This window comes from Schistosoma haematobium, chromosome 1 (genome assembly GCF_000699445.3).
Source record: "Schistosoma haematobium chromosome 1, whole genome shotgun sequence".
Taxonomy (NCBI): Eukaryota; Metazoa; Platyhelminthes; class Trematoda; order Strigeidida; family Schistosomatidae; genus Schistosoma; species Schistosoma haematobium.
In genome coordinates this window covers 93148196-93171984 of record NC_067196.1, presented here as the reverse complement: position 1 = coordinate 93171984, position 23789 = coordinate 93148196, and the positions used below count along the sequence as shown (strand labels likewise).

The window sequence follows — 23789 nt, the reverse complement described above, 5'->3', positions numbered from 1 at the left end:
CATAACTTGCTGTTGTCACATTCTTGTTTAATAAGCAGTACATTCCTATTGAATCTACGTCTCATCTAAAGTTTAAAATATAAAAGTGATAGTAGTCTTCCCACTCTTACATAATTCGAATAAAGCAATAACCTATTTATTATTATTATTAGCTTTATTCAATATTATATTTTCAGTAAAACATAGTCTCAGCACAAAAGTATCTCAACAAGTTTCGGTCTCTTACTTCTTGGTCAATCCTGACGACAAATATTGAATGGTCACCAGTTAGAAGTTAGCAGTCCAGGAATTGACATCTGAATAATGTACATTCTTTTCGCTGCATATTGCAAGCAACCACGATGTCTGTGACTGGGTTGTACGATTAATAAGCATAACTATATGTTAAAACAAGCAAAAACAGATAACTTGTTGAAATATCTAGAAGACAGAGACAAGTAGCCCAGATGTTGCATAGTAACTGAAACTGTATCTAGCTAGTGAGTAATAACACTTTTAAAAAAAGTAATTATCAACGAATTTCCGCATACACTTTATTTGACACATTCAAGAGAAATTAGAAATTATCAAATTGAAATATAAATGCTAAACATATATGTTGTATATATACATCATCGTACAAATATTTTACTAAGAAACCTTTTGCAAACTGAACATTTATATATATAGTAAGGGTAAATTACATTTCTACGAACAGTCTCTCTTGACATTATAATGAAAGCACTTATAGTTAAAAATTGCGAAAAAAAATTAATAGAAAAATAGGAATGTCTTTGTTTTTTCAATGTTAAATTCTTTTATTAAAGTAAAAAAAGAAATGCAGCCTCTTCTTGATCTAATTTAGATATTTGTTCAAGATTATTATTATGTACAACAACAGCGGTATTTGATATTTCACAAACATCTAAATCAGTATTATTGAATATATCTGAATTTCCATCAGTAAATTGATTAGGTCCAAGTGGTTCAGAAAAGTTTAATGTTGGAGGAACATTGATTTCTTTAGAAATATTTTCATAGTCATTTAGTGTAGATTGTGACTTCTGTGAAACAGAGACAGGTCTGGAATAGAAATCGGAAGTAAATTTACCGTTAGTTAGTGTACTGATCAGGTACTTTTCAAATGTATTGATTTAGACATTGGATACATATTAGCATCAATAAAAACTGTTCAGTAGTTTTACCATGTTGAAAATTTTACTGACGGCTGAAAGTTTATGAAGTTGTCTACATTTAAAATTAAATGTAATAGATGTATGATAAAATAAGTAACTGAGACAGATAAACAATTAAATATCTAACCTATGATGATGTATTGTATTAATGGGAATACAAAACATCAGTACCAAATGCCCTAATACGACGAGAGTGGAGAGAGTCAGTTCTCTCTATCTCTCAAAATGCTCTTACATGGCCACGTGCATACAACCACTGACAGGGAAATCCAACTCACTGTCTTCTCGCAATGAGGTGTTGTTTACGAAATTAAGAGGACGAAAAGCGAACGTCCGGCGCTTTAAACGGGTTGGTGGATACGGAGGATTTACCCAGGGGAGTTGGAAAACCCTAATTCCAAACCAATGGTGTACATGAGCTCAAGGATCCTGATTAGACAAATGGAGTATGCACTAATTGTTGGCCAACAGCTACTATCGGACTGCATCTCCTCACGTTGCTCCACTGCCTTGTTGATCAGACCTTTAGATCAAAGGCTCCGGGTGTGGCCTCCTTAAAAGATCACCTGCTTTGGTTTGAGCATGGGGAAATAACCCAGTCCTCACACAAATCGAATGATTTATATGGCGCATATCTGTCTGATGCCTCCTTTCACCAATGTTTATGTGTTTAAATAAGTCATAGTCTAAAAGATAATGCCTCTATCAAATAAAGCTTTTCTGAGTGTTTACGTATGAATAATTACTGATTTGTACCCGACCATAAGATGTTAATTTATGGAGTAACTGACATTCCACATCAATGTGGTTAGTGCGATTCGATCGAACAATTTGAAGTAAAACATAAACATCTACATCGGATTCTATTGTGTTTATGATTATTTGTTTGATTATTCTGGTTTCTATACTAAAGTATGGTTTGTTTTAAAGATGAGTAAAATTAGTGAACTAATAAACTTACTCAATATTTCCATTAATTTTTGTTTGAATGGGAGGTATATTTTCTTTTTCTAACATTTCGCATTTGGAATTATTTAAGAGATAATCTTTTTCATGCTGAGAAGCGCAAGGACTAATTGAAATAGGATTTAAATAAGATGGTAGTTGCAAAGTAGTCGATGTAGTTTTCGTTAGAAATTCTTTAAATGTAGGCAGCTTATTTAAAACATCATCAAGAAGACGATAATTTTCAGAATTGTTAGCAAATTGCTGATGATCTGTACAATGTAAATGCTAAAATTAAGAAATAAAATGAAATAACGAAAATTGAAATTACATATTGTTATGCCCCGATAAGCATAATGAATGGTAACTTTGGAATCTATTGATGGACCAATACAAAACGTATATTTTTATCGTATAATTGTTAATTAACTAAACTATTCATATTCATGTCCCTATTATTATGAGCTTCATTTTGACCTATGAACCGTTATTATACGAATTACCATTCTTGAATTATGCCCTGTCTATTAGTTACTACCTCCCACACTCACAGCCATATTTGGCTAAATCTTGTACAAATGTTATTTTCCATTTTATGGTACGACGTGGTCGGTTTAGTTGGTATATAAACCCAGTATGTTTGAAATAAATGATTCATATTGCAGAGGATGAGATTGCTGTTCTAGACTTAACTGGCTGGGCTAGGCGGAAGGCAGGACCAATAAGGACTCTAGACTTCTCGTGTTTTATGCGTCATTGGTCCGGTCGATAATTCACTGCTCTCTAATTGGCAGTATCATTACGTTATACCTTATCAAGGCACTCAGGCCACAAATTATATTATAAAATTGCAATTGAATAGTAGTCTGAAAAAGAAATATGTGATATACATATATTGAACTCAATCACTGAAAGTTAAAGCCTAAATTAAGAAACTTGCAGTTCTGTGCAGGAAACAATTTAGTTCAAGACTATAAATCAGTGATAAATTTATGCTTATTAATCAATCGAAACGTCATAAATCATGAATCATATTAATTAGGCTTTCATTGGATTATACTCCTTGAATAACATCTTCAAACCCTAATGTCTCCGATTACTGCTTAGACTTTTACTACCTCTAACACTACGGGATTTGAATCGACAATCGCATCTTTGTGCTAATATGGTATGGCAACCCGAACTGATCTACATACGCACGAAGTTCTAAGTTGCTACTGACTGAGAGGCTTTCAAAGTAGAAAAGAAATTTCATGCTCCCGTTTGTTACGAACCCGAAGCAAGTTACCGATGTTCAAGGTATGTTAATTTTATTAAGGTACACATAAAAATAATGAATATACGGATATGACATTTTTGGGATTATTTCCAAAATTTGAGCTAGATAATTCCATATTACAACTTAGACCTGTCCAGAAATGATAGTAATCATGAGGTCGATTGAAAAACTAAGATGTACATTGTTTTTACTCATAACAATAATTGAGGTGAGAGAACATTTTTTTAAAATCCATACCAAATATTATAGTGAAGGCATTAATTATCTAAGCCTAGTTAACAACACAGATTTTGTCTGTTACCGCGATGCAGGAGGATTTAGTTTCACGTCCTTAAAAAGTGCATCATTAAGGTCGTAAATGCATGTCGGCATGAATAGGAACAATGTAAGGCTTACTGCGAACAGCTATCAACTAAAACAAACATAGAACAGTTTATATTCAAAGCGATAACATTGCACTCATCTCATGATCCACTATTAAAAGTTACTTAACTTCTCTACTGTCTCACACTCCCTTAAGAAAGCTTAACAACCCAACGAATCCCAACCATAATCTCTAATGAGGACTGATAATTTCCACACGAAACACCACAATGTATTTACTATTTTCTGGCAGAACACAACATATCATTTGCGCTACTCTGTGTTTGTATGTTAATCACCTGTGGACAAGTCAACTGACTTGATTGATCAGGCTAAGCATTTTAGATAATTAAAATAACCCATTATGTCATTGAATAGAAATAAAAAGAACTTAGCGAAGAAAACATCCTTCTAGACACCATTTACTGAAGCTGTACATCCTATTCACTTAAAAGAACTGGATTGGAGAGAAGTCGAACCAAATACGACCGAAAGTGGGGAGGGTCAGCTCTCCTTCTCCAAATGGCTCTCAAGTGGACACGTGCATACAACCACTGACAGGGAAATCCAACTCACTGTCTTCTCGCAATGAGGTGTTGTTTACGAAATTAAGAGGACGAAACGCGAATGTCCGGCGCTTTAAACGGGTTGGTGGATACGGAGGTCTACCCAGGGGAGTTGGAAAACCCTAATTCCAAACCAATGGTGTACATGAGCTCCAGGATCCTGATTAGACAAATGGCCAACGGCTACTATCGGACTGCATTTCCTGACGTTGCTCCACTGCCTTGTTGATCAGACCTTTAGATCAAAGGCTCCGGGTGTGGCCTCCTTAAAAGATCACGTGCTTCGGTTTGAGCACCGAGGAAGTATCCCAGTCCTCACACAAATCGAATGACTTATGTGGCACTTATCTGTTTGGTGCCTCTTTGTACCAATGTTTATGTGGTTAAATAAATAAAACCCACCAATTCATGCCCAAGCTCTATGTGCAAAAACGATACATTCAAAATCTCATCCTTCCTGGACTTTAATTCTTTTCTGTAGTATTTTTAGGTTTTGTTTTGTTTTTATTATTATTCTGTAATTTTAAATCGTTGTTTTTTATTATAATTCATGATTATTGTTCGATTATTATTATTAGGACTGTTATGTTTTTCATTTTCCTTCCTATCTGTCAAGTGGACAAATTATTTTCAACCTTCTATTCTTCTCTAACCTGTTGATTATCACGCAATGTTTTTTTGAGATTTGAAATCTTGAATCACTTTATGATGAGATTCTTTCTATCTCTTTATAGACTTACCAAACAACTATCCACATGAAGGTACAGCTTAAGTAAGTGATTTCGTCAGAAAAAAAACTTCACTCAACTCTCATTATTTTTAAACATCAGATCATTTCTAAATTTGTTTGGGAATATGGGATTTATCCTTGATGAATAGGGAATTTCTAAATTGAACCTTGAGGATACATACAAGTCATATTCGTCAGATGCGATCATTATTATTTTCGGATGTCCCATTCATCCAACATTGTAAAGAGAAGCACACTAATAATTTCAGTAAACTAGGTTTCAAAAGTTTATTACATAAAGACAAGAAATATATATGATGGATACTCGTTATCAATACCAAATTATCAATTGCACTATGTACGAAGAAAAGCTACCGTTACTTTTAAACCAAATTATATTGGAGTGAAACGCTATAATTATCATTATTTACAATGTGACTTAGCTGACCTACCTCAAACAAACTTTTAAAATTCGTAGAACAACATTCACAATAACCCGATGGTTCATCATTGACAGCAGCAGTAGTCGAAGAAGCTTTGTGATTACTATACAATGTACAATAATAAAACGAAAATTACACAAAACTGATCTATTCACAAAATAGTTTAATTACTATCTAATGATTAAAGACTGGTACTTTTGTTTGCACTGCTCACTGTATTCAGACACTAACAGAGATTTTAATGAAAGCATTACTACTGGGTTAATTATGCATTAATAAACAATAGCTATATTTCAAACTATTAGTCCGTGGATTACGGCACAGTATAAAAAAGGACTGGTGTTTCGTTTACTCACTAAATTAGATAGGAAGTAAACCACTAAGTGACATTCCCAGGTCCGATTTAGTTACCGATGATTCACGATTTCCATACTTTAAAACACCCCACTATATAAAGAGATGGGCCCGAAGACTACGTGGGAGACATTCTGCCAACAGCGGAACAAATGATACTTACAACACGTTCAGATTTATGTGTCCTGAATGACCTAAACAGAAATATGTGGGGGTTGACTATCGTCAAACGGATGACTCACATAAAGTAGACCACCCACCAACTTAAAATGTGGTTTTGTGTTACGTTCTGAAGTTATCCAATTTAGATATTGATGCACACACTTCTTACAATCGAGCCCAACCTACCTGATAAACGAGAGGATCAAGAATAACTAAGAAATAATTGGCAAACCGAATAATAATCTATACAACTTATTGGTATGTACATACATTCGTCCCTCAGATATGAGTCTTAACCTTACCAGTGTGCATAAACGGCTCCAAATAATGGTATATCTTGGTTAACATCCCTAACATACTACTTGGCATAGAGCTAACACATGCATATAGACACATAATACGTCATCATTTACCTACCCCATCACCTGACTCACAACATCAAAATGACTAATGCAACACCAGAATGTGAGAGAGTGGGAGGACAAATCAAAAGGTTACGGAAATAGAGATACAACTTGGAAGTACCCGGAATCAGTGAAACCCAGTGGACCCAATTTAGACAGAAAAGATTAGCTTCGAAAGAGGTGCTGTTGTACTCTGGTCGCGAGGAAGAAAATGCTCCACAAACTCAAAGGGTTGCTCTGATGCTAACCAAAGAAGCACGTAATGCACTCATAGGATGGGAATCTCATGGATCCGGAATCGTCAAAGCATCCTTCAAAACAAAGGAGGGGATCACAATGAATGTTATCCAGTGTTATGCACTCACCAACAATAGCAATGACGACGATAAAGATCAGTTTTATGGGAGGCTGCTATCGATCACAGAGAACTGCCTAGAAAAGGATCTGACAATCCTGATAGATCTAAACGCCAAAGTCGGAGTGGAAAACACCGAGTATCAAGATGTCATGCAATGACATGCACTGACTAGGAGAAAGAAACGATAATAAAGAGAGATTCGCAAATTTATGTGCATTCAACAAAATCGTTATAGGTGACACAATACTCCCATGCAAACGCATAGACAAAGCTACATGAATGTCACTGGATCGCACTACAGAGAATGAAATCGATCATATTTGCATCACTAAAAAATTCACAAAGTCAATAGAAGAGGTGAGAACAAGGAGTGGAACTAAAATAGCTTTAGATGACCATCTACCTGGTGGTTCTCAAGAGGAAAGCTGATGCTAAAGAAGCAGTGGACAAACAACATTACAAAGGTTCAATACAGACTTCCTTCGACATACTTACAAACTCAATGAATTCAAGATAACTCTCAACAACAGGTTGCGAGCTTCACAAGATCCACTCAAAGAAGAAGAACTAACTTCAACATGTCAGGAGATTCTGAACCACAACAAGCATCAACATAAAGAATGCAGCTCTATCGAAACCCTGTTTTTGATTCAAGAAAAGAAGAATAAGACAGTAATTAACAACAGTCGAACAAGAACAAATAAAGTCAAGGCACAAGCTTAATACGCAGAAGCAAATAAGCAAGTGAAGCGATGTATTTGAACTGATAAGAAGAAACACATGGAAGACCTAGCAAAGACAAAGGAAAAAGCTGCATGAGAAGGAAATATGTGATGTGTGGTAGTGAAAGCAAAGTACAATTTGCTGTTGAGCGTGAACAAACAACCACAGCCTACGGACTGTTTAATATGCGATTTACCTTTTTATCATTGATTTCTATTCCGGATTCACTGTGTGTGACTGCTTGTGATTGTATTGAATAAAGTATTCTCTATTGTTAATCTGGTTCTTTATCTTTGGGCCACGAATTCTGGTTTTAATATAACATGATTAGTCCTACTAACGTATTATCGCAATATGCGTGTAGAGAGGGAACAAAATACTATAAACCATCCGTTATATCCAGTCGCATCGGGTGAAATCCCAAATCGTATGACGAACATTTAAAATGAATGACTTTCTGGTGATATCATAACTAATGTTGCTTGCTCTCAGAATGTATTTGTTTCTATTGAAAACCTTAGTCAACATGAAGCACTGTGGTTTTAAATGGGTTCAAATATAATTGTAGTTCTGATAGTCCTATATCAAATGTTATTTATCCTCACAATACATTTAGTCCTGGTCAGTGTGCGAAATATGTTTTAAATGAGTTATAGTTTGATTACGTTTCAGATTTTATTGTAGATGTTGGGTGCTCTCTCACACATATATGTTACGTAAAATCCCTACTCAATGATATGATGAACCAACTGATATAGCAAGTGTTTGCGAAGCAGTCCCGAAACCAGAATGCCTAGGAGTGGTGTCTGACAGTTTGAAATCCCGGGTAAGACCCGATGCCTGTGTTGGTAGAAATAAGTATGATCAATTTGTACAAAGCACTCGGTGTGTTTTGAAAACAGTATGATGAGGAATCATCAAATTTCAGTATTCGCTATAGTTATCTACAAATACCCAACGAATCTGATGATATTTATCTTGTGTATTCGGTCATGAACTTTATCGACCGATTTCCAATCACTGTTTGGCACTCTTGACTTAATTTCAGTGTAAATTACTTGGTCAGTATTCGCCTGAAAAACGCAATTACTTATGTCACTACAAAGATGGTGTTGTAAAAAGAAACAATAAAAAATATCTACCTTTCCGTTCCTTTAGCAACTAAAGAAGCTGTACGTTGTAATGGAGTAGCAGTATTATGTTTTTGAAGACGATGTTTACGTTTATTTCGACTATCTCTGCGTGTTAAGACTGACTGAGTGCCTGTTCCAGGAATACAATGACTTGGATTTTGTAGAGTAAAACCAATGCTTGCTCCCGGGACACTACCACTACACGGCCCATTAGCAGTAGTAACTGTTGTTGTAATAGTAGCAGTAGTAATCATAACAGTAGTATTGGTTGTAGTTATTGGGATCGGAGATGATGGGGTATCATGTACGCCCACTTCAAGAAGGGATTTAGATTTTGATTTATAACGATTGGTTAGATTCCACAAGTCAGGCAAGTAGTCTGTTTTATCTAAATAAATAGGTCGGTAATGACTTTTTGTATCAATCACTTTGATACATGGTGTCACTAGATGTCGAACTGAAATTAGTAATACATAATAAAAACTTTAAGTTATGCAATATTATTATAATAGGATTATTAATAAAATTCGTACTGATTCGAGTTTAACATAAAAAATTAAGAAACTGTAACTACGTCTATATAGAAAGCTTAGTCATAAGGTAAAAAGACAACTAAATTGCGGATATATTTAGAATCACAATGAAATAGCCTTTTTCTGATGACCATTGACAAACATCTCATATGTATGCTTTATGACAAGAGATACTTGTAAGAAAAATGCTATTTACATGGAAAAGGATTGTCGAAATGGTGCCTTAGAATATTGGAAAGAACAGGCAGGTAACTGTCTGTCTCGCTTATTTATCAAATGATTTACTATAGAAATTATAACTGTTAAACTAAAGTGCACTCTGAGGAAAGATGATTGATGATTTAACACTTAATGGTATAATGCCCGGAATCTATGATTGCATCGAAGACAGTTAATAAAATATATTGAAATCATGAACCGATCAATCTTAGACCACTATTGAAAACTTGGAAGCAATAGACGGGACTCCTTGGTAATGCGCATCCACGATCCCGTACATGGAACCCAAACCCAGTTAGATGTTAACACCATTGGATGCCAGATCAGTGGTCTAGAGGTTGAGCGTTCACGCGAGACCAAACGCCATGATTTCGAGTCCCATGTGCGAGATCGTGGATGCGCACTGCCAAGAAATCTTAAACTAGGATAAAACGGCCGTCCAGTGCTTCCAGTTGTCTAATGGTGGTCCGAAATTGATTGGTCCATGATTTCGATTAAAGTCAACAATCTCCATAACTCCTTACTGATAATAAAATATCAGTGAAATGTTTCCTGCAAACAATCTTGGTAAAGGCTAAACTTTCATTTAAATATGCGACTCCCGAAATAAGAAAACTTAGAAATATTAAACAACAGTATCTCCAAATCAAGGTAACTATCGAAGTACATGAAACTAAACGTTTAGGAATTGTTCTGCTCTAAATGATTGGTAAAGCAAGTTCACTCGATCAAATACACTCAAATACGACAAAGTCAATTGGAAATTTGTCAATAACACTGAATAACTATATAAAGATGATCTAGTGAAGATAGACAGTAAAGACACTAGGATCGAATTAATGTATGTTATCTGTGAACATTTTTGTTAGTATGTGATTCATATGAATTTAGGCCCAAATTGACCAGATACATTAAACGAAAAAAATCGAATTTTAAGCACAAAATACAGTCAAGTTGTTAAGTGTCAACATTCTACCTCATTTTCATCAATAAAAAATTACTAGTTATTGACAGAAGCAAGTAGAATGAGTTAGTTTAAAAATAGTACAATATATAATAAACAGTCATGATGATAATGATGATTCAGACAACTCAAAACCTGATTATTACCTTTAATGTGATAAATTATTGAGTTCGAGAGGCTATCAGAAAAACATTCAAGAAATTTTACACAACATAGTACTTGGAACAAAGATTCGAAGAATTACCTTCATGAATCCTATCACGCTCTGGATCATTAGTTAACTTGTCGAGATGATCATCATGATCTGTTCGTTGTATAGACTATAAGATAATAGGATAAAACAGTTTAATCTACAGCGCAATAGTTGATTAAACCACTAGAATAACGACAAAAACAACACCTAATTAAATTAATTACAAGTGTAACATAGACCATCAGCCAATTAAACGTATTTACAATTACACAAAACTCCGCCTGGAGTCTCTCTAGGAGCTACTGCCTGTCCCAAGCCCGGATAAAGGAGGAGGGTTGGGCATGGGGGTTAGCGACCCCATCCCGTAGAAAACTAACTCGCCAAAAAAACGCTAACCAGAAGAAAAATTATTCAAACAATTACAGAACGAATGTTTTTATAAAGTGAATCTTGGTACCCAGTTATTTCCAGTAAGCATAATATTGAGATGTTTTCATCTGTGCATTAATAATATTTAACAGGTATCAGTGTATCGAATGGTTATGTCACATGTGCAAGTGGAGATTATGATAGTAAGATTTGCGATAAAAAGCGGAATAGCTAGTTATAGGACTAGAAATTATTACTAACAGCAGTATGATAAGCAGGTTCGAAAATAAACAAAATAACCATTCAACATTTAAATTGAACTCCACTGAATCTACTTTAGTCTGAACAGCCTTATAATATTGTTAGCCATCATAGAAAATGTGTAACTCAAAGTCAAGTACAAAATTCTGAAAGCCAAAGCTGATATACCCTAGCAACACGGCGAGATGAAATTAGCAAGACCGATGAGACATGGGTCAGAATAGTAGTAGGATCAATGATAATGAAAAAGACAAAACATCACGGATACGGTTGAAAAAATGGAAAAAAGCTAGGCATCAAAAAACATCGCAAAAAATATTAATACAACAAAGAAGATATCTACCTGAATATATGACTGAACGTCTGATGGAAGATTTTTTATCCATTTCGTTACAGCTACAATAAAAAAACCCAGAAAATACGGAGATAAATTACGGCAAGAAATAAAATTATTCAAAATGCCGAATAGACGTGTACAGGAGCATAAACCTACAATTGATCCGTGAATAAAACCGATGGTTGACAAGTGATAAACAAAATAATGTAGTATGGTTCCTAAAGTAGGAGTAAGAGATAGTTATGTGAAAACTTCGGAAATTATCAACTAATATTAACTCATTTTCAACTTTAGTATGTAAGAAGTGCTTATTTACAAATCTCAAGAAGTGAGATGTTCAGATATTTACCGAAAACTGCTATAAATTTATGTCTGTGCGGTTTTAGGACAAAGCCTAGGCGAATATTTTTAGAAGCTATAATAAACACTTGTACAGAAATATTCTTACAACCCAAATAATATTTACTGAGATCAGAATAAACTCATACTTACACCCTTCAAGAACCACTGAGAAAAATACATTACAGTCAACTGTATTCAGAAAATCCAATCTCTGCGAAAGTCGTATTAATAGAAACAAGTGCTTATCTATCACAGCCCTAAAATACTGAGAAAGCATTTTTCTAAAGCTTACATCCAGTGACCTAAGCAAACAGTATGGTTATCTAGCTAGCATCGACTTTAAGCAGTGAGTTACGCCGACATAAAGATGTATCCCAAACATTCTAGATGTTATATTTCTTTCTTAGATTTCCAAGCTTGGAAAACTATTTCTGATTCCGCTAATTTCCATCCATTTAAGGTTTACTAATAATAACTTCATGTAAGATTGGAACTCACCAGTCATTTCCAGTATTCCTGATTTACTAGTCATAAAAAAAACTTAAATTTGATCCCATAAAACAGTGCAGTTATTTTATCCTATGACGGACATATCCAGGGACGCCTTGCTGACGTGTGCTAACTAGGATGAAAATGAGGTTTAAGGTTTCTTATCGATTCAGTCAGTCATCTACATCGTAGGACCAGACATATATGCATCGGACCAAGTTGCCACACTTCATTAGACAAGATGAACACCAAATTCATAGAAGTAGTCAATTCAATGGTACTAATATATAAAAGAAAGATAGCATATAAGGATATGATACATGAAGAAAGAACTAGCTCGTAGACAGAAAGGTATAAATCAATTTTAATCTCACGGTTTAAGCGAAGACAAAGAGTGTATATACCGACGCCATTGTGATCGATTCTGAGTTATATCATACAGTCTCCAACCGTTTGTTACGATAGTCGGACCCCAACAAAGTAGTCTGCATCTACCAACATGGCTCAGGCCAGAAGTTAGTGACTTCAAGGACTGATGCCATGTTTTGGTTTGACCACCCCTAACTTTCTTCCATGGTAATCGGTGGTTGGGCACGTATAATACATGACCCAATCATCTTAGACGATTACTTTCAACCACATAAAAAGTTCAAATAAATATAATGTACCGTCTTTGACTAAACACACATTAGTTATCTTTTTTTTTAAATTTGACATACATCCACGTAATTGCTTTAATATCAAACAAGGGTAAGTAAAACTTACTGTCAATAGAGAGAATTTTAATACCTAGCTGACGAGCTTTGTATAACAGGTCATTATTTGAATTTAACTTTTGGCTAGATCCCAATACACAAGACATAGATGATGACTGAGATTGTATAGGTGCAACAGATACATCATTGGATGTTTGAGCCTAAATTTCAAATAAAAGTAAGAAAATCACGAAATATAATTAAAGATATAAGTGAAATTAGGACATTATAAAGGCAATGTTAACTTCTCATTACCTAAGGAAAAGACCAGTGGATTTCTCTAGCATTTACCGAATTGACATATACTCAGAAACCCACCTCGTTAAGCTTTCAAACACGATAAAGAGCGAGGGCAGATTGAACGTAGACTCCCGTGATATGATTGGGGCCGAAACACATTAGCTCGAAGTTTTGAGGTTATCATGACTACATTAGTTTCGCTATGTTATTGCATCGCAAGTATAAAGACAAAATTATTGCGAAATGGAGACCACATTACAACATCCTCTTAGTATCACCATATTCAGAACCAACAGTCTTAAAACTGTTAGACATTCAAAGTATCAAACAGGGGTAACATGTATTGGTCAGTCAGATTTAGTCAACATATCATTTGCCATGAATCTATTCATTTAGGTTTTGTCTACTAACATGGGTTCCTACCCTGAAAATATGTTTTTTGAAACAAGTCTAAAAGTATCACCAATACTAGAAAAAGGCATTTGTGGTGATAATTTAAATCAATTGAATAAAAACCAACTTACTTGGTTTAATATCGATGAGGCTGTAATACCTGATGAAGTAGAATTAGAATCTTCAGTAGCGATTTTGCGTGCGGCAAGTAACATAGCTCTACCACGTGTTACCGGGCTATTAACAGGTTTGCTTCCTATTAGCACAGGAACTTTGAGATTGTTTGGTGTTTGCGAAGTAGATGAGAGCTGATTGTGAAGCGAAGTGGATTGTTTCGACGATCTAACCGGTGATTCATCAATAGTAGGTGATGCCAATCGAGATGATATCCGATTAGTTATGACGTAATCAACATCCCGACTAAAGAATTCAACTACCTCCTAAGTTTTGTAAAAGGAAACGATATAGAATAGTTATTAGGAAAATAATAGTTGGGGAATGAGTTACTGTTTCAGCAGAAAGTAATTTATGATGATTGGTTTAAATATTTGACTTTAAATTACAGGGTCACTTATCTGAATTCTGATACCATTTAAGGTAACCGGACATGAAAATAAATTGAACCTTATGTATTGGGATACTTGTCAAAGTCGCTATACTGTGCATCAGTATAGTGAGAAATCAATAAGAAAAAATATTAAATACAATATCAACTAGGAACTAAAGAAAACAGATGTTAAGGAAAATTCCACACGAAGAACAAAAAGTATCAGTTATTCACTAGATAGACGATTCATACGTTCGTGAGTTCCATGAATTATGAACTCTATAGCAAACCGTCGCGACTCTGACTATTTTAAGAATTTCAACACAGAATCCTTAACTTTTGATGGAACAATGAAAAACAGAGTAGATATGAAAAATGCAATGTATGGTGCAAATAAATCACACTTTTCAAATCAACTCCATCTTCGTATTGTTCTATCAAAGTTTATAAAAAAAGAATAATTGGTTTAAATCCTTAAGTTCGGTAAGCGGTTCTTATCAAACATTGGTATGTTTTTAGTTCGAACAGTCTTATATGTTTTTCACCAAACTAAATCTGGCTACAGGTGGAATCGACAGAAGGTAAAACAAAATAGTTAGAACAGTAATAACAGCAGTAGCGGAAAAATTAGAGGCAATAAAGGCAGAGAATCCAGAAACATTAACACTAAAGTGATGAGTAACGACTTCACTAATAATTATTTATTTCCTGAACAAAAACGTAGGCCTTGTGTTGGACTTCTGCAACACATTTAGGGATAGTGATTGAGTAATGGTCTAGTGATAAAAACACTCGGTCCCCAACTGGCAGGTCGCAAGTATAAGATCACACATTTCACGTGAAGATCTATCAAATATACTTTGACTGAAAGCATTTTAGTCAATGTTTATTTGCTTTTTTTCTTCATATAACATTTCTGCTTTTCTTAGTCTAGTTATTTATTTATTTGAACATATAAGTATCGGTACAAAGGGGCACACAAGTCATTTGGTTTAGTAGCCTTTCTTGTGAGTCCGATTTTACTATACGTAGCTCAGGCACGTTGTCAATATAGGGATGTACTATGATAATTTCAACAACTGGTGCAGTTGTGGACGAACGCCAACTTTTATTAGATGGTGCTAGAAACCACATTCACGCTAACTCTACTGAGAATGGGGCAAAACGACTAGAGATATTGAAGCTATAAAAGTGATGAAATCCGTTTAAAAACTTCCCGAGGACAAAATGAACGATATAAGTAATAAAAGACAGTTAACGGATACTGATGATACTGTAAGTGACGTCAACAACTCAGTTCCAGAACTTCAGAAAGTCGCTGTAGCGGATTTATTAAGCACACATATATTACAACAACTGGGCACCAAAATAAATGTGCGCCACAAATAGGGATAGACGAAGGGAGAATATAATCAAAAAAGATTAAATGAACAAAAATAAGTGAATTATATAACACATTCTGATTAAATATCCCTAACCCTTGTGTACTACGCAGGTTGTAAGTTTAATGCAGTTAAGGCAAGCTAAGTATGGTTTATTGTTTAGTCGAAATAACTTGTTGGTTTCCTTTCTTTGAGAACATTCAAGAGAGCAACATCCTTATTATGACAATTAGACATAATGCAGGGGACTTTACCAAATGAGATCTTGGGTAAACACTGAAAACGTTTTTAATAGTTAAGGAATCAGGCTAATTAATGTTCTGAAAATAAATTCTAACAGTATGGGGTACTGACTACATTATCCCAATAGAAAGAAACACCCCTAGAGTTTTATCTAGTGAGACTCCAACAATTTTTATTATAGTATGATAGTGGGATCACCCAGAATATACAATATGGATGTATCATTACTGTTCACCATTAGCATTGTGTATTTACTGGTGTTAACAGAAAGGAAGTTTCTGATAATTCAATCTATAATTGGTACAGCATTTATTATTTATTTAGTTGAACACATAAATATTGGTACAAGAGGGCACCAAATATATATGCGCCACACAAAAGAATGAGAATTTGAAGAGAAAAAAAGGTAAGGAGCGTAAAAAAAGGAACAATAACGAACAGATTATTGTAAGGTGGTGTAATCATAATAATAATAATAATAATAATAATAATAATAATAATAATAATAATAATAATAATAATAATAATAATAATAATAATAATAATAATGAGGGAAACGGAAAGCTACAATCAGAAATCTTTCAGTTAAGGAAAAAACAACCACTTTTTATGAAGAAAGAAAGGAAGGTTACAGCAGGATCGCCATTGGCTTCTATTCTGAGACATATCTGATAACGTCTCTAGCCACTGTGTTGCACCATCTCTCAGACCCCAATCAGGGAGTCGTGAAGGACCAACACAAGCCAGCCATTTGCAGCAGCTTTCTTTCATACCACGACACCATGTCATACACTGACCACCTCTCCGCTTTTTCCAACCAGTCCCAGCGCCTGCAAATAATGCACGAAGATGAATTCTCTGGGACGATATTCGCAGAATATGTCAAAGCCACCGAAGTCGGTGTTTCAAGATAGTGACACCAATTGCATTATCGTCTCTGCACACGAACACACGATGACAAACCTCTGCATTACTGACATGGTGATGCCACTGAATGTCAGCAATCCTTAGGAGACAACGGTGATCAAACACAGAGTCGTCTAACGTCCTCAACTCGAAGAGGCCACGTTTCACAAGCATAGAGCAAAACTGCTCTCACCGACGCGTTGTAGATCCGACCTTTTACAGCCAGACTGACATCACGAAGGTGCCAAAGATAGCCCAGATTGGTATAAGCCGCTCTGGCTTTCAATATACGTGAATTGATCTCATCACTCACGCCCCCACCAGCACTTATGCAGCTACCTAGGTACACCAACTTCTCGACTACTTCTATCTGCTCACCATCCAGGGTGAGTACAGGATTAGAATCCTGCCAGTCTTGTAGAAGTACTTTGCACTTCGAAGGTGCAAAGCACATACCATATCTACGGACACCGATTGCCAACTGATTAAGTGCGGATCGCATGCCTCGGGCATTATCACACAGTAAGACAACATCGTCCACATACTCAAGGTCGAGAAGTTTTTCTCCAGGCAACAGGTCCACACCACCATTACTTACATTCATCAGAGCTGTTTCCAGAATATCGTCGATGGCAAGGTTGAAGAGGAATGGTGAGATTGGGCAACCCTGTCTAACCCCACTACTCGGATGGAACAATGGAGAAAGGTGGTTGTATGCCCTCACTCTACCTGAGGTGTTTGTATATAGGGCCTTTAAGATGTTAATAAACTTCTCAGGCACATCCTTCTTCAATAGACAATCCCAGAGAACAGCCCTGTCCAACGAATCGAAGGCAGCCCTGATGTCAAGAAACACTACAATTTTTGGCCTTTGATAAGTATGACAGTGTTCTAACACTTGGCGGAGGGTGAAGATATGATCAATACATCCTCGACCAGAACGAAAACCAGCCTGCTCCTCACGAGTCAATCTTTCTCGGGTTTTGAACAACCTAGGATGTATGACGGAAGCCAATAGACTGGACGCAATCGGAAGTAGATTATCCCTCGATAGTTGTTACAGGAACGACGTGAACCCTTTTTAAAGATAGGAACAACTATCAACTCGTTCCATGATGCTGATACACTCCTAGTTCCCAGGCCTTTGTAAACAACATAGTCAGTTCCTTAGCCAGAATAGCCGGATGTAAGTCATATGAGCCCGGTGATTTGTAGCGCTTCAAGAGTTGGAGTTCCTTGCGGACTTCCGCCTCACTTGGTGGATCAGTCTTCATCGGCCATGGAGGGCAGGGCAGTCTGATAGATGTTGCCGAAGCAGCAGACCAGTTGAACTGCCTTTCAACGAATTCTGCCTATCGTCCAAAACGTCAATGGATGTTAGTGATTGGCATCCCATCACCCTCGTAGATTGTTTCGCTCACACCAGACTTCTTGCTGTCAGTGGCTCGGATGAGTTGGAAGAGCTTCCGGTAGTTACCAGATGCAGCTGCTGCTCCCAGATCATTAGCACGCTCCAACCGCCAAGCTTCCCAGTCCTTACGCAAGCTTTGCCCGATTTCATTACGCAACAGCCTTCGTTTGTGGTCAAACTCACGGTTACCCGGAGTAGACCGACGGGCTTCGATGAGTTGTAAGGAGTCTGAAGAAACCCAGTGCGAGACGTTTCATGAAACTGCAAGCGATTTTACTCGCCATTTTCATGGCGTCATGCAATCGCAACCAATGCTCATCTATACTTTTCGGTTGAATGGTAGCTAGCTCCGTTCGATACTTACTTGCAACAGAAGTTGCAACCAACTTGCTGACATCAATCCGTTGGTGGTAGTCACTTTGTTGGCCACTGAAAAGTAAGGTAAGATTAGCGCAGACCAGGGCATGATCAGAGTCCAGATAGGTACTCCAAAAGGAGCGGCAGTCTTGTACACAACCATGTTAGCGGTAGCTGGTCGCTATATGATCAATCTGAGGCCAGGCTTGAGATGCAGAGGGAGGACGCCAGGTGGCACATCGCGGATGACTGTGCCGAAAGTTAATGCTAGCCAGAAACAGGTTGTGGTCTGTGCACAGTTGCAGTACACGGTCCTCGTTATCTGTCCTGCAACCAACAAGTTTCCATCGGCCACCAAAACGATTCTCTTCTGTGCCTAGACCCCCGACCTAAGCATTCAAGTCTCCGGCTAGTATTATAATGACGCACTTTCTGGAGAACAACAGTTAACTGGTGGTAGAATTCATCCTTGACTGCGTCCGGGCTCCAATCTGTCGGGGAATAGGCGGAGATGACGAACAGACATCGTTTCTCACACCGATTTCTTCTCACTTTGATGGAACTCTCTAATCTAACAGCACATACCCGACTGTTAATGGGGATTCAATCGATTAGCGCTACCTCAGCCCTAGCGCTTAGTGCGACACCAACACCAGCAAGAGCAGACGAAGATGCCACAGGGTCCCCGGATAGACGCACGTAAAACAAGCTTTTTGAAGCAACAGATGGACAGCGAATTTGTAGTACTTCACCAGTCTTGAATACGGGTCTCGCATAGACAACAAACGTCGATATTAAAACTTCCCAAAGACATAGCCAGCCCTATCTGTTGTCCGACCTGCATATGTGTGCGAACGTTGAAGGCAGCTAGTTTGAATGGTGCATGTGATTTCAGAAAAACTGCCTCAGTATTCGTATTCGGTGGTAGCATACAGTTTTCGACCAGGCAGTGACTCGAGAACCGATTTTCCACCATATGTGAGCTGCTGTACAGCCTTTAGTTTGCAATTTATGGTGAAATCTAGGTTGAGTTGACTATAACAGATTAAGGTTATATTTTTTAGAAGGTACGCGAGTTATTATCAATGCATAACAGTGAATAGGATCCATAAATCACTATTCTATCTACTAAATACTGCAATCAAATGAACTAAAAGAATATTTTTTCAATCTTAATTATATCAAGGACTGATATTTCTAAGGTCATGAATATACAATACATATATTGTCACATGCTACATGAAATTTAACATTCAGTATTTTAATACTAACTATGAACTAGAATCTCTTACATAATACAAAAATTGTTGCATTTTTAACATTATTCAATCACATGAAAGTAGATTGTAAGTAGTATTGAAAAAGGAATGATTTTTTTGAAAAAATCTTGGAAATATTCTGTTAATTTAGTAAATTCTACGTAGATTGAATATTGTTTATTTATTTGGATATATGCACTTCTGTTCCTTTATTATTTATTTAAACACATAAACATTGGTACAAGAAGGCACCAGATAGACATGCGCCACATAAATCATTCAATTTGTGTGAAAGCTGGGATATTGACCGGGTGTCCAGACCGAAGCAGGTCGTTTTCTCATGAAGCCACACCCCAAGCCTTCGACCTAAATGTCTGATCAACAAGGCAGTGGAGCAATGTCAGGGGATGCAGTCTCATGGTAGCCGGTGACCAACAATTGGTTCGTACCCCATTTGTTTAATCAGGATACTGGAGTGCATGTGCACGATTAGTTTGGAATCAGGGTTTTTCAACTTCCCTACGTGGATCCTCTATATCCACCAACCCGGTTAAAGCGTCCGACATTCGCTTTTCGTCCTCTTAATTTCTTAAACAACAGTATTGCCACGAAAAGGTAGTGAGTAAGACTTCCCTGTCAGTGGTTATATGCACGTGGTTATGTGAGAGCATTTCGAGAGATATAGAGAGCTGACTCTCTCTACACCCGGTTATACCAGGGCATTTGGGGGCCAATCGTTTACTATATGTAACCATATTGTTTTCATGTCAAGATTCCGTACGTAAACATATTACTTAGTAATACAAAATAGCTAATTGTTTTGGCTGGTGATCATGTTGTTGATATTAAACTGTAGAGCACCGATAAGCGAGATGTTTTAAACACGTTTTCAAGACTTCACTGCAATATACACTACAGTGTAACCCACAGAAGATAAAAACTATACAATGAAACATCTCATTCATAGTAAAGTCGATGGGCAGCTTTAAGTAGCTTATCAGAAAGTAATTATGAAAAGCAGAGAAGGAGCTCAACCACCTGCCGCTAAAACGCCACCAAAAAGGTAACTATAAACTAAATAGACGCAGAATTATGTCAAGTCTCTCAGACAAGTCAATTATCATTTATAAAGTCGAAGTCAAAAAAAGACTGAAGAGCTAGAGACCAAAACAGAAACAGATCATTTCGTAAAACAAAATTTAAATTCTAGAAGTCTACACTCAAGCGGTTTTCTGTAGAAAAGTACTGTTAAAAACGAATCTTCAGTTTTGGAATCTGTCATTACTATTTATAATCTGGCTGATAATATTAAAAGGTTATATATAAGTGAAAGCTGTCAAAACGGAAAAACGAACCGTACTTCCGGTCAAATAGCTGCATAGGCCTTACTGTACGCAAGTTCAATCCAATTTCTAGGCTTAGAGACGTAGTCATCATTAAAACCATTTGACCAGAAGTCGTTGGGATTCACAACCTTACTGGCACTTGTTCAACACACCAGTGATTATAAAGCCAAAAAATGAGCAAGTTAGCCAAGTAACTGCATCTCAAATGATAGACGACTAGGACAATGGAGAGGCTATAGCCAATCATGTTGCAATAATCTTAACTCGCGAAATGCTACATCAAGAAAAACATGTGTAGAAGCAAAGCCAAACAACAAACTGCGTTCAAGTCATAAACTCTTAATTAAAATGTAACTCATAGCCTGGAAAGTGCAAAGAACTTTTGCCTGTGCCTAGCTTCTTTTACGAGTGGACTAGAAACTTAAGCCTTATTGTACTATCCCGATGATGTACAGGACCTCTGTCACTCCCTCAATTAGACCAACTAATACATATGACACGGTTGGAAAATTCAAAGGCCATGGACAAACCACATCATAGAGTACAGATTTTCCTACCGTGCAACTAACTCCTCGAATCTAATTTCAAGAATACTTTGTGTACTGACTGAATTACCCCAGAGAAAGCTAAACACATACAAGAACACTGGAAAATAGTAAAATGGATTTGGCGTTCTGTCCCCTATATCCTTCAAAATATATTGTACTAAACTAGGTTTTCGGACCGTTACATTGTTTGTTCGGCCCCCAATTGACTGGACGCATTGGATAAAGACTACCACTCCACAAACACTACATTTGGTGCATAGATTGTACCAGTTTTCAGTCACATTCTAAAAACTATCCTACCAGATTTCGCTGAATAGTACGTGCCGACGCTATGAAGTGTCTTGCTTATTTTTAACCAAAACTTATTAACGCAAGTTCTACCACACGTAAAACGCTCAGGAAAAAATAATACTGAGCATAAAAAAGGTAAACTTGCTCCTTTAAGCTTCTTTAACACTTGTTCAATGTGTTTGTCACGAGCTGTGCCTGATTCATAATGCATGAACAACTTTTTGCCAAGAAGTGGAGCGAGTCTATTTTCTGGAGGTGAAAATGCCTTGGTAATTCTTTCCACACCAGTGTTATCATCGACCAGAGAGCTGTCTGACTTCACAGGTGGTAATCCAAACGTTGAATGACTGCTCAGTAATTTCCGCTCGCAACTATGGTCATAGTCATCCATATTCCCGTAGCCTGAAGCCGTTGGTAAGTCGGCGTCAAGGTTGGTGTGTTATTTAAGGGGAGGGAAGAAACGTGTGAGTGAGGACCTACAAAAGAAGAGGATCAGTGAGCCAGAGACTAAGTGCACGTAAGCATATTGCACAATTTTTAAGTAACAACTAACTAGGAAGTAAGGGAAATTCGAAGTTATCTGATGACCACAAATACGACCAAACCAGCACCTTGGGACGGACTTTACAAACCAAATTCCCATCGTTCTGTTGACCTTGACCTTGAGCCTAGCTCATTGTTTTAAACAGTACTATCGTCATACGTGTATGGATGGAAACCTGATGCAATGAAACAGTTTAAAGAGACCTACCATTAACTTACTGCCCATAGGTTGAACTCGTTTAAGTGTGATATTATCTTTAGCTGAAGCATCTCACTAATTACGGATGTTGGAATTTCAAACATAAGGATGTGCTAGCTTTACAAGACAGTCTACATATGTTGACTGGGAAGTTCACCCTCAACCTGATCCTCACCGGTATTTCCTACTGTATATGATCAGTCAGTCTCACAAACAGTTTTTAAAAGTTATAAGCCGCGTTCTGTCATGAGTCGCACTCTTCGAAAGCTAGGACTCAAAAAGTACTGTTGAGAGGAATATAAATGAAATAGTTACGACAACACCTATAGACAGTCTAAACAAGTAGGGAATCACTGCACAAAGTCAGTAGGAAAATATGGGCTCCAGTATCAGATAGGGCTAATCGACAAATTTGTCTCTAATCTGAAAAGCTTGAAGATCGTGAAGGTATCCAGAAGTTAACAACGTTTTTACACATAACACCTTCATAGTTTAAGTAGGCTAGCCCAGTCATATCAGAAGTGAGGAGGTTCAAAGATATACTTGTAAGATTATCGATATATCGAGTAGCGTCTTGTCAAACCGGCTAGCGGTTGCAAGGGATGCGTAGCGTGGTGTATCCACTGGTGGTCTGGTGTGGATTCGTGACCCAGCGTCTTCACCTAGGCATGTCCAGTAAAACTATTGAGGTCAAGATGAAATGCAGAAGACCTATGGAACTATTTATTTACCGCTACAGTCTCCCCGTTAGTGTGGCAGTGATTGTAGGATGTAATTTCTCCTGCCGATATACTACTAGAGCCGTAAACGCGATATTGGCCTTCCTAGAGTCTCTGTGAAAGCTATAGTCTGAACAAGGACAACTGGACTTCAAATTTTTTTTTCTAAATGTAAAAACAATTTGATTGGTACAATAAATAAAGGAATTATAGTCATTAAGTGGGACGCATAAAATTGCCGACCAGTATTGCGTTTCTTATCGAAACGAATAAAAATTATGTTTCATACTGATATAAGAGGACAAAAA

The 23789-nt window shown here is 36.8% G+C and overlaps 1 protein-coding gene across 1 annotated transcript; it reads right to left on the bottom strand.

Moving 5' to 3' along the window:
- Positions 1 to 508: 508 nt before the first annotated feature.
- MS3_00010255 (uncharacterized protein) lies at positions 509 to 22630 on the bottom strand. Its single transcript, XM_051218613.1, has 10 exons — positions 22574 to 22630; positions 22166 to 22496; positions 13862 to 14170; positions 13108 to 13258; positions 11518 to 11570; positions 10596 to 10671; positions 8645 to 9092; positions 5511 to 5604; positions 2137 to 2408; positions 509 to 1062 (listed from the first exon to the last, which is right to left on the bottom strand). Exons 2-10 carry the CDS (start codon positions 22409 to 22411, stop codon positions 801 to 803), a joined length of 1911 nt encoding a protein of 636 aa, XP_051075587.1. The 5' UTR covers positions 22412 to 22496; positions 22574 to 22630; the 3' UTR covers positions 509 to 800.
- Between the last annotated feature and the right edge of the window lie 1159 nt (positions 22631 to 23789).

Bases quoted from the DNA above. Each gene is read 5' to 3' on its own strand.
- MS3_00010255 (XM_051218613.1), bottom strand. From the start codon at position 22,411: ATGGATGACTATGACCATAGTTGCGAGCGGAAATTACTGAGCAGTCAT. The intron at 9,093-10,595 runs GTAATTCTTCGA...TACTAATTTCAG, and splicing joins GCGTGATAGGATTCATGAAG to TTCGACATCTAGTGACACCA. The intron at 2,409-5,510 runs GTAGGTCAGCTA...TCTTAATTTTAG, and splicing joins ATTTTAAAAGTTTGTTTGAG to CATTTACATTGTACAGATCA.